Source organism: Microtus pennsylvanicus, chromosome 14 (genome assembly GCF_037038515.1).
Source record: "Microtus pennsylvanicus isolate mMicPen1 chromosome 14, mMicPen1.hap1, whole genome shotgun sequence".
NCBI lineage: Eukaryota > Metazoa > Chordata > Mammalia > Rodentia > Cricetidae > Microtus > Microtus pennsylvanicus.
This window is the reverse complement of record NC_134592.1, coordinates 48,910,350-48,923,146: the sequence shown is the minus strand read 5'-3', so window position 1 is coordinate 48,923,146 and position 12,797 is coordinate 48,910,350. Positions and strand designations below refer to the sequence as shown.

At 36.1% G+C, this 12,797-nt stretch overlaps 2 protein-coding genes and 1 non-coding gene across 6 annotated transcripts in view; 2 read left to right on the top strand and 1 right to left on the bottom strand.

The window, feature by feature from the left end:
• Positions 1-10,921, top strand: part of Prpf39 (pre-mRNA processing factor 39) — a 26,671-nt gene extending 15,750 nt beyond the window's left edge. For 3 of the 4 annotated variants that reach the window (XM_075947844.1, XM_075947842.1, XM_075947845.1), the window contains 8 exons: positions 224-331; positions 2,166-2,330; positions 2,644-2,770; positions 3,322-3,590; positions 4,606-4,790; positions 7,064-7,138; positions 8,554-8,668; positions 8,806-10,921. In XM_075947844.1, coding sequence (XP_075803959.1) covers positions 224-331; positions 2,166-2,330; positions 2,644-2,770; positions 3,322-3,590; positions 4,606-4,790; positions 7,064-7,138; positions 8,554-8,668; positions 8,806-8,862 — 1,101 coding nt within the window. In that variant the 3' untranslated portion in view covers positions 8,863-10,921. The remainder of the gene's footprint in view (positions 1-223; positions 332-2,165; positions 2,331-2,643; positions 2,771-3,321; positions 3,591-4,605; positions 4,791-7,063; positions 7,139-8,553; positions 8,669-8,805) is intronic. The other variant, XM_075947843.1, reaches the window with a different exon arrangement.
• LOC142835420 (small nucleolar RNA SNORD127) lies at positions 3,640-3,726 on the top strand. Its single transcript, XR_012907849.1, has one exon. It is a non-coding gene; the product is annotated as a small nucleolar RNA SNORD127 (small nucleolar RNA).
• Fkbp3 (FKBP prolyl isomerase 3) overlaps positions 9,798-12,797 on the bottom strand; it is a 16,303-nt gene continuing 13,303 nt past the window's right edge. The window contains exons 6-7 of the mRNA XM_075947846.1: positions 11,714-11,811; positions 9,798-10,123 (exon numbers count right to left, since the gene is read on the bottom strand). Coding sequence (XP_075803961.1) covers positions 10,069-10,123; positions 11,714-11,811 — 153 coding nt within the window. The 3' untranslated portion in view covers positions 9,798-10,068. The remainder of the gene's footprint in view (positions 10,124-11,713; positions 11,812-12,797) is intronic.

Sequence of the window (12,797 nt, the reverse complement as noted above, 5' to 3'; positions counted from 1 at the left end):
AGTCTGGTCTCCAAATGAGTTCTAGGATAGCCAGGATTATATGTTCAGAAACCCTGTCTCAAAAACCAAAGCAAACAAACAAAGATTATATTTAAGATAGTAACATCTAACAATTAAAAACTCTCTACTGAAGACTGAAATTTCTAAAGAAGATACTTAAATGTGTGCTGTTGAGAATATTCATTATGTAACTTACAAGATTAATTTTGTGTTTTTTCCTAAGCTAATTACTGAAATAGAAAACATGAGACATAGAATCATTGAAATTCATCAAGAAATGTTTAATTACAACGAGCATGAAGTTAGTAAGAGATGGACATTTGAAGAAGGTGTAAGTGCTTTATTTTATTAGTTTTCAAAAATTTAAGATTTCTTCTTATAGCAGTGAAACAATTTTAAGTTTTTGTATAAGTAATAACTCAAGGTGTGCATCTCAATTGTATTTAACATTTTCTATGATCAGTTTTAAAATCTTACTGTATTCAGATTTCAAATGCAAGATTCCTGATGAAAATGTGAATACTTTTAAAAATCAGCTTTATTGAGTTATACCTTATGGACAACAAAGCAGCTGTTCTAAGAGCAGGGGATTAGGCTCAGTTTGTAGACTGCTTGCCCAAATGCGTGAATCTCCGGGCTTGATCCTAGCACCACATTCAAACCAGGTTTGATGCCAAATCTTATAACTCATCACTTGGAAGCTAGAGATAAAAGGTTCAGAAATTATTATTATTTTTTTTAAATATTTATTTATTTATTATGTATACAATATTCTTTCTGCGTGTATGCCTGAAGGCCAGAAGAGGGCAGCAGACCTCATTACAGATGGTTGTGAGCCACCATGTGGTTGCTGGGAATTGAACCCAGGACCTCTGGAAGAGCAGGCAACGCTCCTAACCACTGAGCCATCTCTCCAGCCCTCCAAGGTTCAGAAATTAAAGTCATCTTCAGTGATCTAGTAAGTTTTGTGCCAGCCTGTACTACATCAAACCCCATCTCAAAAATTAAAAATAAAATACACCCATCCACTATAGGTGAATAATTTCTTTTCTTAAAAATTTAACCATTTGCCTGCTTTTGTAAGGTATATGTCACATGTCAAACAGTTGGCCCGTTGGAAGTATGCAGGTTATTAGATCGTTGGTGTATACCATCAGCATAGTCAATTTGATTATATTTTTCTCACCTTTCCTCTTTAGTTCTTCTTATCCTACTTAGTAACGTGCGGATTAGCTTGCTTAGCCCTGGGCTTAAGTTTAATGTAGCTTTATTTTTGTAAATGACCTATCATGGCCTAGCCTATGAATGGAGTTATATGTCTGTTGTGCTGTGTCTGGCTGTAAAATAGTTTTGATAAATATACCGTATAGTTTACTTTAGTAATCAAAATAATGATCCCTTTACCTTAAATGGTCTTAAATGGGGAGGGGAGAAGGGGAGTGGGAAAAGTGTATACCTCAATTAAAAACAATAAATAAAAGAAAAAAAAAGGTCTCTTTGTCCACTCTCATTCTTGTCCTTATATAACTATGTTAAAATGGTTTAATTTAAAAATATGTAATAAAGAATAAAATTCTCTTTACAGAAAATTTTCAGTATTATAAAAATGACTAAATGGGACTGGTGTGATGTCTCATCGGTTAAGAGTGCTTGCTGCTCTTGTAGAGGATCAAGTTTGGTTCTTAGCACACATGTTGTGGTGGCTCACAACTCTAAATCCAGTTCAGAGGATCCATACTCTCTGGACTCTGGGCACTTGTAACTGTGTGCAAGTAGTGCAAGTAAACTCATGTAGGAACACACTCATATATACACATAAGTAAAAATCAATATAGATTGTTTGAAAATGGAAAATGTCTTCTTAAATGGAAAATTTGTTCTTTTCCATTGTCAAACTCACGGAGGTTGAATAATTTTAATTAAAATATTTTATGTCAGGTATAGTGGCATAAGCCTTTAATGCCAGCAGTAGGAGAGAGAGGCAAGCAGATCTCTGGGAGTTTCAGGCTAGCCTGGTCTTCAGAGACCTGTATCATCCCCCACCACCCTGAAAAATTAGTAATGAATTTAAAATTTTTTCCTTTTATTTGAAATTATTTATATCATTGTATTTAAAATATTTTGTTTTGACTTTTATTACCATACATTAATTTTTTTCTTGGCAGATTAAAAGACCTTATTTTCATGTCAAACCATTGGAAAAGGCCCAACTGAAAAACTGGAAAGAATACTTAGACTTCGAAATTGAAAATGGGACTCATGAAAGAGTTGTGGTTCTCTTTGAAAGATGTGTCATATCTTGTGCCCTCTATGAGGAGTTTTGGATTAAGGTAAGAAAATGATATAGTGTTTAACTTGAATATATTATAAACATTGATCTAGTGACTAACCTTTTTTGTACTTCTGTTGAATGTTGTTCATATAACTATATCTGTTGCATTAGGAGATGGTCTGCTTGCAACCAGATTTGACTGCTGCATTTGCCAACCTCGTTGCCTCTCTTCGTCCTTCCTTACAGAAACTAGTCTAGTGGTTCAATAAAGGTGCTGAATGGGTTTACAAATAGAATTTTATCGTTCTGTCACGTATTTAATCATGTGTTCAACTGTAAATTATTCAGTATTTCCTCTTTTCTGTATGTAGTATGCCAAGTACATGGAAAACCATAGCATTGAAGGAGTGAGGCACGTCTTCAGCAGAGCTTGTACTGTTCACCTTCCAAAGAAACCCATGGCACATATGCTTTGGGCAGCTTTTGAGGAGCAGCAGGGTAAGAAGGAGAATGTTCGGTTGACTTACGTATTTATATGTGAATGGGTTTTGCCTGCATGCATGTCTTTGCTTAAATGTTTGCAGAGACCAGAAGAGGGTATAGGATCTTCTAGGAGTGCACTTAACAGATTGTTTTGAGTACTGAGAAGTAAACCTGGGTCCTCTGCAACAGCAGCCAATGCTCCTAACTGCTGAATCTCATCTCCAGCCTAGCCCTCAATGATATTTTAGCACTTTATCACTATGGAATTAAAGGAATTGAGTACTGAGGAATGTATAAAGAAGAATTGGATTAATTAACTTCTATAAAAACTTTTTTTTAAACAATTCTATCTTGCCATATCCTAAGATCAGCCATAGACAGTACAAAATAAGTAAGCATGGGTACTTAAAACCTCCCTAACCCCCCAAATAGAGAGCTAGATGTAGCCTGTTGACTAATGCTTTTTAGTTTTGTTATCAAGGCTATTTCAGAAATTTTAAACAAAAGTGATGTAAAGTCATTTTAGAAATTTAAAAGAAATTATAAATATTTAATTACTGTTTTAGGGAACATTAATGAAGCCAGGACTATCTTGAGGACGTTTGAAGAATGTGTTCTAGGATTGGCAATGGTTCGATTGAGAAGAGTAAGTTTAGAACGACGACATGGAAATATGGAAGAAGCTGAACATTTGCTTCAAGACGCTATAAAGACTGCCAAATCAAATAATGAGTCATCATTTTACGCTATTAAACTAGCCCGACATCTTTTCAAAATACAAAAAAATCTTCCAAAATCAAGAAAGGTACTTTTGGAAGCAATCGAAAGAGATAAGGTATGCGTATTATAAATATCGTTCATAAAAAGCTAGTACGTTTTCACTTTGGCAACCGTGATGAATGATTTGGTCTATACAGTAATATATTTTATTACTAAATGAGGACAACAGTCCCTCTAAACTGATGTTGCCAACATTTTTCTCTAATTACTTTGAATGTAAAGCTTGAGAAAATTATTACCGAGTTAAAATTATAAATATTTTGGTCTTTGTTATTAACTTTGGAAAATTTAGAATCTTAAGATTGTTAAATAGGATAAAGAGCCTGGAGGAAGACTTTAGGAACAAAAGCTTAACTGTATTAAACAAAACACTATAGTGTGACTTTCCTTTTCAGAACAGTTACTTTTATGAAGTGGTGGTAGCACAAGCTTTTAATCCCAGCACTCAGGAGGCAGAGGCAGGTGGAACTCTGAATTCGAAGCCAGCTTGGTCTACAAAGTTGAGTTACAGGAAAGCCAGAGCTGTTAGACAGAGAAACCATGTCTCAAAAAACAGAACAAAACAAAACAAAAGACCAGCAACAAGAAAGAATCATCCTTTTATGTAACAGCTAAAAGCTAGTGTAATAGAAGTGTTTCATTTTTAGCTTTACTGTGCCTGTTGAAGATACAAGTTTATAATTAAATATTTCTCGTCATAAGTATAGATGTATTGTACTTTTTGTATTTTAATTTACAGTTTTCATGCTAGGCCAAGTCCAGTTAACTAACATAGGATTAAGAACTTTAATTGGTTAGCATGTAGCAACACAGTGCAATTTCAGAAATAATAGAGTGGTGTTACAACCCACTAGTATTGTTAAGGAGCATTGTGATTTACCCAGTGATAGTGTACTTACTCGTCTACTGTTCCCAGTGCCACAGGACAGGAAAAAATACTTCCTGAAGAATGTTTCACTTCATTATATACATGTTGAAATCTTTGACATGAGTTATATTTCAATCTTAAATATTTATACTTTATTAAAATTTTATAGGAATGTTATTAATTGATACTGCTTTTTACTTAGGAGAACACCAAGTTATACCTCAATTTACTTGAAATGGAATACAGTTGTGACCTCAAACAAAATGAAGAAAATATCCTCAATTGCTTTGACAAGGCCATACATGGTTCATTGCCTATTAAAATGAGGATTACATTTTCCCAAAGAAAAGTGGAATTCCTTGAAGATTTTGGTTCAGATGTTAATAAGTAAGATGTTAAATTCATCATATTTTTGACTGGAACATTGCATTGTTATTTTGTCATGGGACTTTAATGGTTACAGTAACACACTGCTAAATTTATTTTAAAATATTTTTTGTTATGTTTATGATGGATATGTAATGGGAAAGGGTACATGTGTTCCAAGATGAGGAGGTCAGAAGACAACTTCATGGGATTTTCTACTACCTTTTCATGGGCGCCAGAGAGTAGACTCTGGTCATCAGTCTTTCCTGGATGTGCATTATGTGCTGAACCACTTGTTCAAGGGTCTAATGCTAAATTTAAGTGTTAAGGCTGCTTTTCCTTCAGAGACAAGTGGAGGTAAATTCAGTTTTGTGTGTGTATAATTAATTGGACTTATTAAAAGCTTTATCATCCTTTCAAAACTTTTCCTGTTTTAAGTTAATTTTATATGTATGTGCATATTCTGTGGTGCACAGTTTTCTCTTTCCACCATGTGGGCCACACAAAAGGAGAAAGGAAGTAAAAACTGAACTATGAGGCACATGAAGGTAGGTAGGTGGGGTGGCTGTAGCTGATGTTAAAGCTCAGCTGTGGAGTATGTGTCCTTCGTGTACAAGGCCTGGAGTTCAGTTCTCAGCAACATGTACAGAGCTAGGATAGGATTAGTCTGGAAAAGGAATACCATTTTATCTCAGCTTGGAAAAGAAGGGAGATGTGGTCACACCGATATTGCTTACTGGAATCGTCCTCCTGAATCATAAGACTCAAAATTGAGGATAATGTAAGGGTTTGCTGTAGATTGGGGGTTAAGATCTAAATTTAAGATTTATATCTGATAATCCAGAAAGTAGAAATACTGCCTAGAACATTATTTGGTAAAGTTCCTGTCTTTGTCTCTTGCTAGTAAGTATGTATCCCAGTACCTAATAGGCATGTTTGTGCCTTTGCTGATATAATTTACAGTGATTTCCACTGAAACCATTCTAAACTTGAGTGTCTATATATGTGTGCATGTTTTTGATAAGTTTTCAGCCTGACATATCAACTAGTATTTCAGTTCTTGAAATCGTGCTAAGTATTTTATATTTATATAGTATAAAATTCATAGCTTTTCAATGAATACAGGTATTGTTATTTTAGTGGATGGAGAGAGGCTTACTCAGATACCTAAATTTTTCAAGTCATGTATTAAGAGTATGAAATTAAGAGCCTAGTTCATATTTTGCTTTTAACTCCCTTATATACTATATAGTCAGTGTTTTATACAGAAGTAGGTACACCGAAAAACTGACTTTATGTAATGCTGTCTTTTCATTGGGATAGTTTGCTTCTTGGGTTCTACAAAAGTATATGAAATGGCATATACTTCCTCTGTATGGATTAAAATAGATTAGTCGTGCTTCTTAGAAGAGTTTGTGTCATTTAGCTCCTGCTGTATTCTGATGAAGAAGAGAAACACAGTGATGGAAACAGAATACATGTTAACAGTAATGTGCATGAGTAGAATAGTACGTGATATAATTTAAGTTTTGAATCCAAGGCCTTGTACATGGTAGTTACGTACGTTATCCACTGACCCAGTGGTTCTCAACCCCTTTCATGGGGTCACAAGTCAAAATCCTGCATACCAGATATTTACATTATGAGTCAGAACAGTAGCAAAATTAGTTATGAAGTAGTAATGAAAGTAATTTGATGGTTGGAGGATCACCATAACATGAGGAACTGTATTAAAGGGTCTAAGCACTGGGAAGGTTGAGAACCACTGCACTGACCTATTGAACCTACTTCTCCAGAACAAAATAGAGTTGTTTTGTTGTTGTTCTTGTGTGTGTGTGTGTGTGTGTGTGTGTAATTGTAGCCCTAGCTGGCCTTGAATTAAGAGATCTGTCTGCCTTGTGAGTGTTAGGCTTAACAGCATGCGTACCACATCTAGCCAGAAGTAGGATCTTGATTGCATTGAACCTTGCAGTTCAGAGCCTGCACTATCAGCAGTAAACAACAAATCCTTAGAATTGGCACCTACAAAATTAAATAAACTTATCATTTTGATTTGGTAGTTCTATTCAAACAAATTACTGGTTCAATAAAAGGTACTATGTAAGTTCTTAAACATGTAGGTTCTTAAACATGGAGCATCTGGACATCAGAACTAAGATTTAAGCCTTAAAAGATAAGGCAAAGAGCCCAGTTAGAAATTTATATAAGCTGTTTTCATATTTGGAAGTAACTAATCTTTTTGTTAAAAAAAAAAATTATGCATCCCAAAAGATTTTGTTTTCCTTTCCCTTCAGGCTTCTGAATGCATATGATGAACATCAAACACTCCTAAAAGAGCAGGACACCTTAAAAAGGAAAGCTGAAAATGGGTATGCACTTTTTTAAAAAAAAAATTATTTATTTATTATGTATACAACATTCTGCCTCCGTGTATGCCTGCACGCCAGAGGGGGGTCCCAGATCTCATTACAGATGGTTGTCAGCCACCATGTGGTTGCTGGGAATCGAACTCAGGACCTCTGGAAGAGCAGCCAGTGCTCTTAACCACTGAGCCATCTCTCCAGCCCCCGGTATGTAACTTCTTGATCAGGAAGAGATGCTTAAGAGAAAACATTTCAGTATGAAGATTCCCTTTAAAACATGTACTTTTGGGGGCTGGAGAAATGGCTCAGAGGTTAAGAGCATTGCTTACTCTTCCAAAGGTCCTGAGTTCAATTCCCAGCAACCACATGGTGGCTCACAACCATCCGTAAATGGGGTCTGGTGCCCTCTTCTGGCCTGCAGGCATATACACAGACAGAATATTGTATACATACATACATACATAAATAAATCATGTACTTTTGAGTGTTACTTCTATATTATGATAATGTATTTTTTATGGCTTGAGAAAAACATAAACGGTTGAACTTAGAAGCAAGTATAAAGGCTGCCATTAGCCTACCACTCCAAGACCCAAAATGAGGCTTCCATTGAAGCTGGAGATGGGACTGAGTGTTGGAAAGCCATGAAGATGACTAGAGTTGTGCCACTGGCCCTAAGTTGAGAGTTGTAGTTAAGGAAATCCTCATAGATAGGATAGTTCAAGGCGATCTGATGGCAGTCAGTGGGCTTGTGTTGCTATAAGGAATTGGAGGTAAGTTTGTGCTGCCACGTTTGTTCATCTATAGCATAACTGCTTAGCTTTAACAAGTTACGCTGAAACATGAATATTCTGTCCGTAGTTTTTACTTCATTAGGATTAAAGGCATGCACCACCATGCCCGATTTACAAGGACAAATGAAACAGGTCACATCTAAAACCTAGACCAGTTTACCACATCTGGCATAAAGAAAGCACTGAGCATGTAATTTCTCACCAAGAGGTCACATTATATAAATGGAAAGTTGTAGATCTAAGAAGGCTAAAAAGTAAAAGGCCAGATTGGAAAGGGGTTTTGTCTTGTTGAAAAATCTGAAATCTATTACTTGGAGTGGCAGACTGCTACTTTTGGTCCTTTGTAGAGAGGGATCAGTACTATCTGTGCTCTTGGCAGCTAATCTAGAGGGTAACTCACAAATGTATTAGAGGTCACATTCCCTGGCAAAACAGTAGATAAGTTTCAGTAAACCAGATTTAGCCTTCAATGTATTTACAATTTGTCTTTTCCCCCTACTTACTATCTTCTGAATAATACCTTGCTCTCAAAAGATGGTTGAAAGCATTAATTAAAACACAGTGTAGTCATCTAAGAAAGTTCCTATCTCTGGGAATTTTGAGTTTCTATTTTGATCTTTTATACAGTTCCGAAGAACCAGAAGAAAAGAAAGCACACACGGAAGATATGTCATCTGCACAGATCATTGATGGGGATTTACAGGCAAATCAAGCTGCATATAATTACAGTGCCTGGTATCAGGTAAGTGTGCATAATTTATTCTTTGTAGTGGTTCTGTATTGTGTATTTCCTTTTCTGAGTTGGTGGAATTTCATCAGTTTATATGCGGGATATAACTTTAATTCTAGTGTGCTGACATATCACTTTTACCTTTTCAGTACAATTATCAGAATCCTTGGAATTATGGACAGTATTATCCTCCACCTCCAACATGATGGAAAAAACGTAAATTTCAGATTGGGTTATATGAAAAATGCGGAATTATTTTTTTTGAAGGATGTAAACATAGCATAAGCTTGTTGTATTTGATAATTTGTCTTCCCAGTTTCTGTGTAACATTGGTTTAGTTAATAGTAGAAAATGTCAATTAGTAGTGTACCATAAAAACTTTCCTACCACTTTTAAAATTTACTTTTTATTGGAGAACTATTTTTTTTATTTTTATTTTATCTTATTTTCATTAAGTGGTCTAGAATTCTTTTGCAGCTCATGCAAGAGATTTGTAGCCTTAAGTGTAGAGAAAAAGACTGACTACAAATCATGTCAGTTACAAAATTCTGGGGAAAAAAAATAAGGGCTGGTTATTGAGAATTTTATCCCCTTAAAAGAGACTTAAAAGATTTAAAAGAGTTAAGGTTGTCTATGTTTCAGTTACACTTGGAAATTTGGCTCTAACTGTAAGAAAGATGCACTATTAACATGCTCTGCCTTGGAATAGATTATAAATGAGAGTGTAACGTCAGCATCCCCTTAAGGAATGAAGTATCAAAGTATGTTTTGGGAGACTTTGTATCTAGAATATTCATGTAAAACTCGGGAGCAAGCTTTCATTTTGATCATACTTATCGTCCTTTTTGTAATAAAAGTGAAGACTCATGCAGCAATTGTTTATGAATTCATTTGGGGGAGGTATACCTAATACAGATTAGCATTGTTATAAAGTAGGCTTTCTCTAAATTTACTATCTTCCTACCAGGATATTTTAGTTACTTTTAATTTTCTGCCTCAAGATCTATGCCTTTGACCTTCTACCATAGAGTAATATTTTTAAAATGTCCTGGACAAAGCTAGCCACTTTTATTAGCAGTTATACTCTATTTGGATGAACTTCTGAGTCCTGTTAGTCTGAACACAGAATAAGTCAGTCAAATCAAGACAATCCATGACATTTTTATTGAGCCTTTTAGCTTATAATGAGGTAAAAGGAAACTCAGTTCTTTTTAATACTTTACACAACTATAGTAAAATATCTGAGACTTAAAGGGTCTTCCAGGGGATAACATTTCTCATAAATTGAGATCAAGTAAACAAGCTTTAACTCCTTGAATTTTCCAGTTGACTCTTCCCTTAAAATAGCAACAATTAGTCACATTAAGTTTCAAGGCCAAGTTTTTATTACTGATGTCTTCGGAAAACTGGTTTCAGTCAATATCTACCAATTCCACTTCAAAAATGAGTTTGGCATTTGGTGGAATTCTGTGGGAAATGGTCAAGGTAAATCTGATGGCAAGTGCCTTTCCCCCACCACTAAACCATAGCATTATACTAGAATTGTGAAATCTGACTTAATGTAGTAATTTAAGCTCAAATCCCAACATTTGTGTGCTGGAGACAGAATTAGTTCCAAAGTGACCCAGAGATTGTCCCAATAAATTTAAGAGGAAGAAATCTGTATTTGACTCAGAGGCTAGCTTGAGTTTCCTAAAAGTAACGTATCCTTACTGATTAATAGAAACCATAAAGGTCAGTTTTTAACAAACATTCTTCTTATCTGAATGCCCCACGAATGCTACAGAATCGGCCAGTATCTTATGAAAACTGCTACATGAGAACATGGCACCTATTGTGAATTAAAAGCCAAGTTCAGGTTTGCTTGGTTTTCATAACTTTAATGCCAGCACTGGGAGGCAGAGGCACTCCAGGATAGCCAGGGCTACACAGAGAAACCATCTCCATAAAAAGAAAAAGGAAAATAGAAAAAAGGTAACAGGGTTTCTTCATAAACATCAGATTAGGCTTGATGCTTTCACATTAGATGAAGCTAAAGTAACTACAGAGGACTTCCAACCTTAACCTCACTCCTTATTCCCTATAAATCCCAGTATCAAAACCAGTTTTGCAACAAGAATGGAATCAACAGCTAAAACTCACTTCCCACTTAAATGCTGGATTAAAGTCTGAATGGTCTAGAATCATTGCCTTTCTGCTTTTTGTACATGTTGACAAACCAGTTTGTCATAGAGGTACTGTAATCAATAAATGCTTACAACATTATTTATCTTGTGGTCTTCTTCATTTTACTGGTGGTAACCATCGTTTATTCCATTTCTAAGCCCTGAATTCTCGCTCTTTAGTTAAATGATACAGCAGCAAAAAATTGCCCTGTAAATGTGCCTCCCCCCCCCCCCCCCCCCCCCGCCACACACACACTGGAGGATCAGAAAATTAAGGCCAGTCACAGAAGACCCTTTCTCCAAAAAGGGAGACAGTTGTGTCTAAAAGATGAAAGCTTAATTAACTGTTAAGACTTCCTGGTACACACCTTTAATCCCCAGGACCTTTGGAGGCAGACCCAGGATTCAGTTCTTATCTACACAATTCCAACCTGGCAGGGAAACATAGTAAGACTTTCATCTCCCAAAAAAAAAAAAAAAAGCAGATGAAGGAAGATCAGTACAAAGTTTGACTACTTTGCATCAGCACAAAGTATCAGCCAGGCAGTGTCACATTACTGTAGCCTCAGTAGCTATCTTATGATCATCTATCAGGAACACTTTCTCAAAATGATTCTTGATTGACAGCTTGCTTACACAGCATTTTTCACATCTTCAGGTAGCTTAAAAAAAAAAAGTTACTGTGCATGTATGTGTTTCTGTAAGCACATGCCACACTGTGCAAATGGAGGCCCAAGAACAACTTGTGGGCATTCTCTCCTCCAGCATGTTGGGTTCCAAGAGTCTAATTTAAGTTGAAAGGCTTGGTGGTTATCACACTGACCCAGATCTTAAATATATGGGAGTTTTGTTTTGATGTATGTATGTTTAAATTATAAACAAAAAAGGATACTTGGCATCAGGCTGTCCTTTCTTTCCATAAGCCCATTCTGGTTCAATCTCCAGTCGAGCCTTTTCTCCTTTACTCATAGTCAGGAGTGCTTCATCCCACTAAAAGCAAAAACAAAAGACATGGACTTACAGAGCAGCAAATATACATATATTTTTTATTGGGGCTGGAGAGGTGGCTTAGAAGTTAAGGGACCTTAATGATTTTGCAAAGTTCAGTTCCAACACCCATATCAGGCTGTTCCTATCTGCCTGTAATACCAGCTCTTGAGAAACCCCCTGTTCTGGCCTCCATGGGTACTCATATGCACATAACATACAGAAGTCAATAATTTGTTGTTTGTTTGATCCTGGTCTTTCTATGTGGCTGTGGATCATACATAACTTTGTATGCCAAACTGGTCTTTTTTTTTTTTTTTTTTTGGTTTTTTGAGACAGGGTTTCTCTGTGGTTTTGGAGCCTGTCCTGGAACTAGCTCTGTAGACCAGGCTGGTCTCGAACTCACAGAGATCCGCCTGCCTCTGCCTTCCGAGTGCTGGGATTAAAGGCGTGCGCCACCATTGCCCGGCTTGCCAAACTGGTCTTGAACTCATACAGAAACACTTGCCTCTGCCTCTCAACTGCTGGATTAAAAAGTACATTAAAATATATGCTACCATGACTAACTATAAAAATAATTTTTAAAAAATTTCTATTGCAGGGCAGTGGTGGCACACATCTTTCATCCCAGCACTTAGGAGGCAAAGGCAGGCAGATCTCTGAGTTCAAGGCCAGCCTGGTCTACAAAGCGAGTTCCAGTGCACCCTAGACTTAAACAGAGAAACCCTGTCTCAAAAAACAAAACAAAAAAATTCTATTATTGCCCTAAGGTAATGTGTTTGGATGAATTCCTAAATCTGTCTTCAATTTCCCCAATATGAAGTCTCAAGTTAAAAGCAAAGCTCCAGCCTTTTTTTGTTTTTTGTTTTCTCCTTTTAGGTTGGAGATCAAGCTACACCTTCTACTAAAACCTCTGACTTGCTATTTTATCTTGTTTTGAGTTCTACATAGGAGTCTTTAAGCCTCATCTTAGACTTACAGAAAGCAGT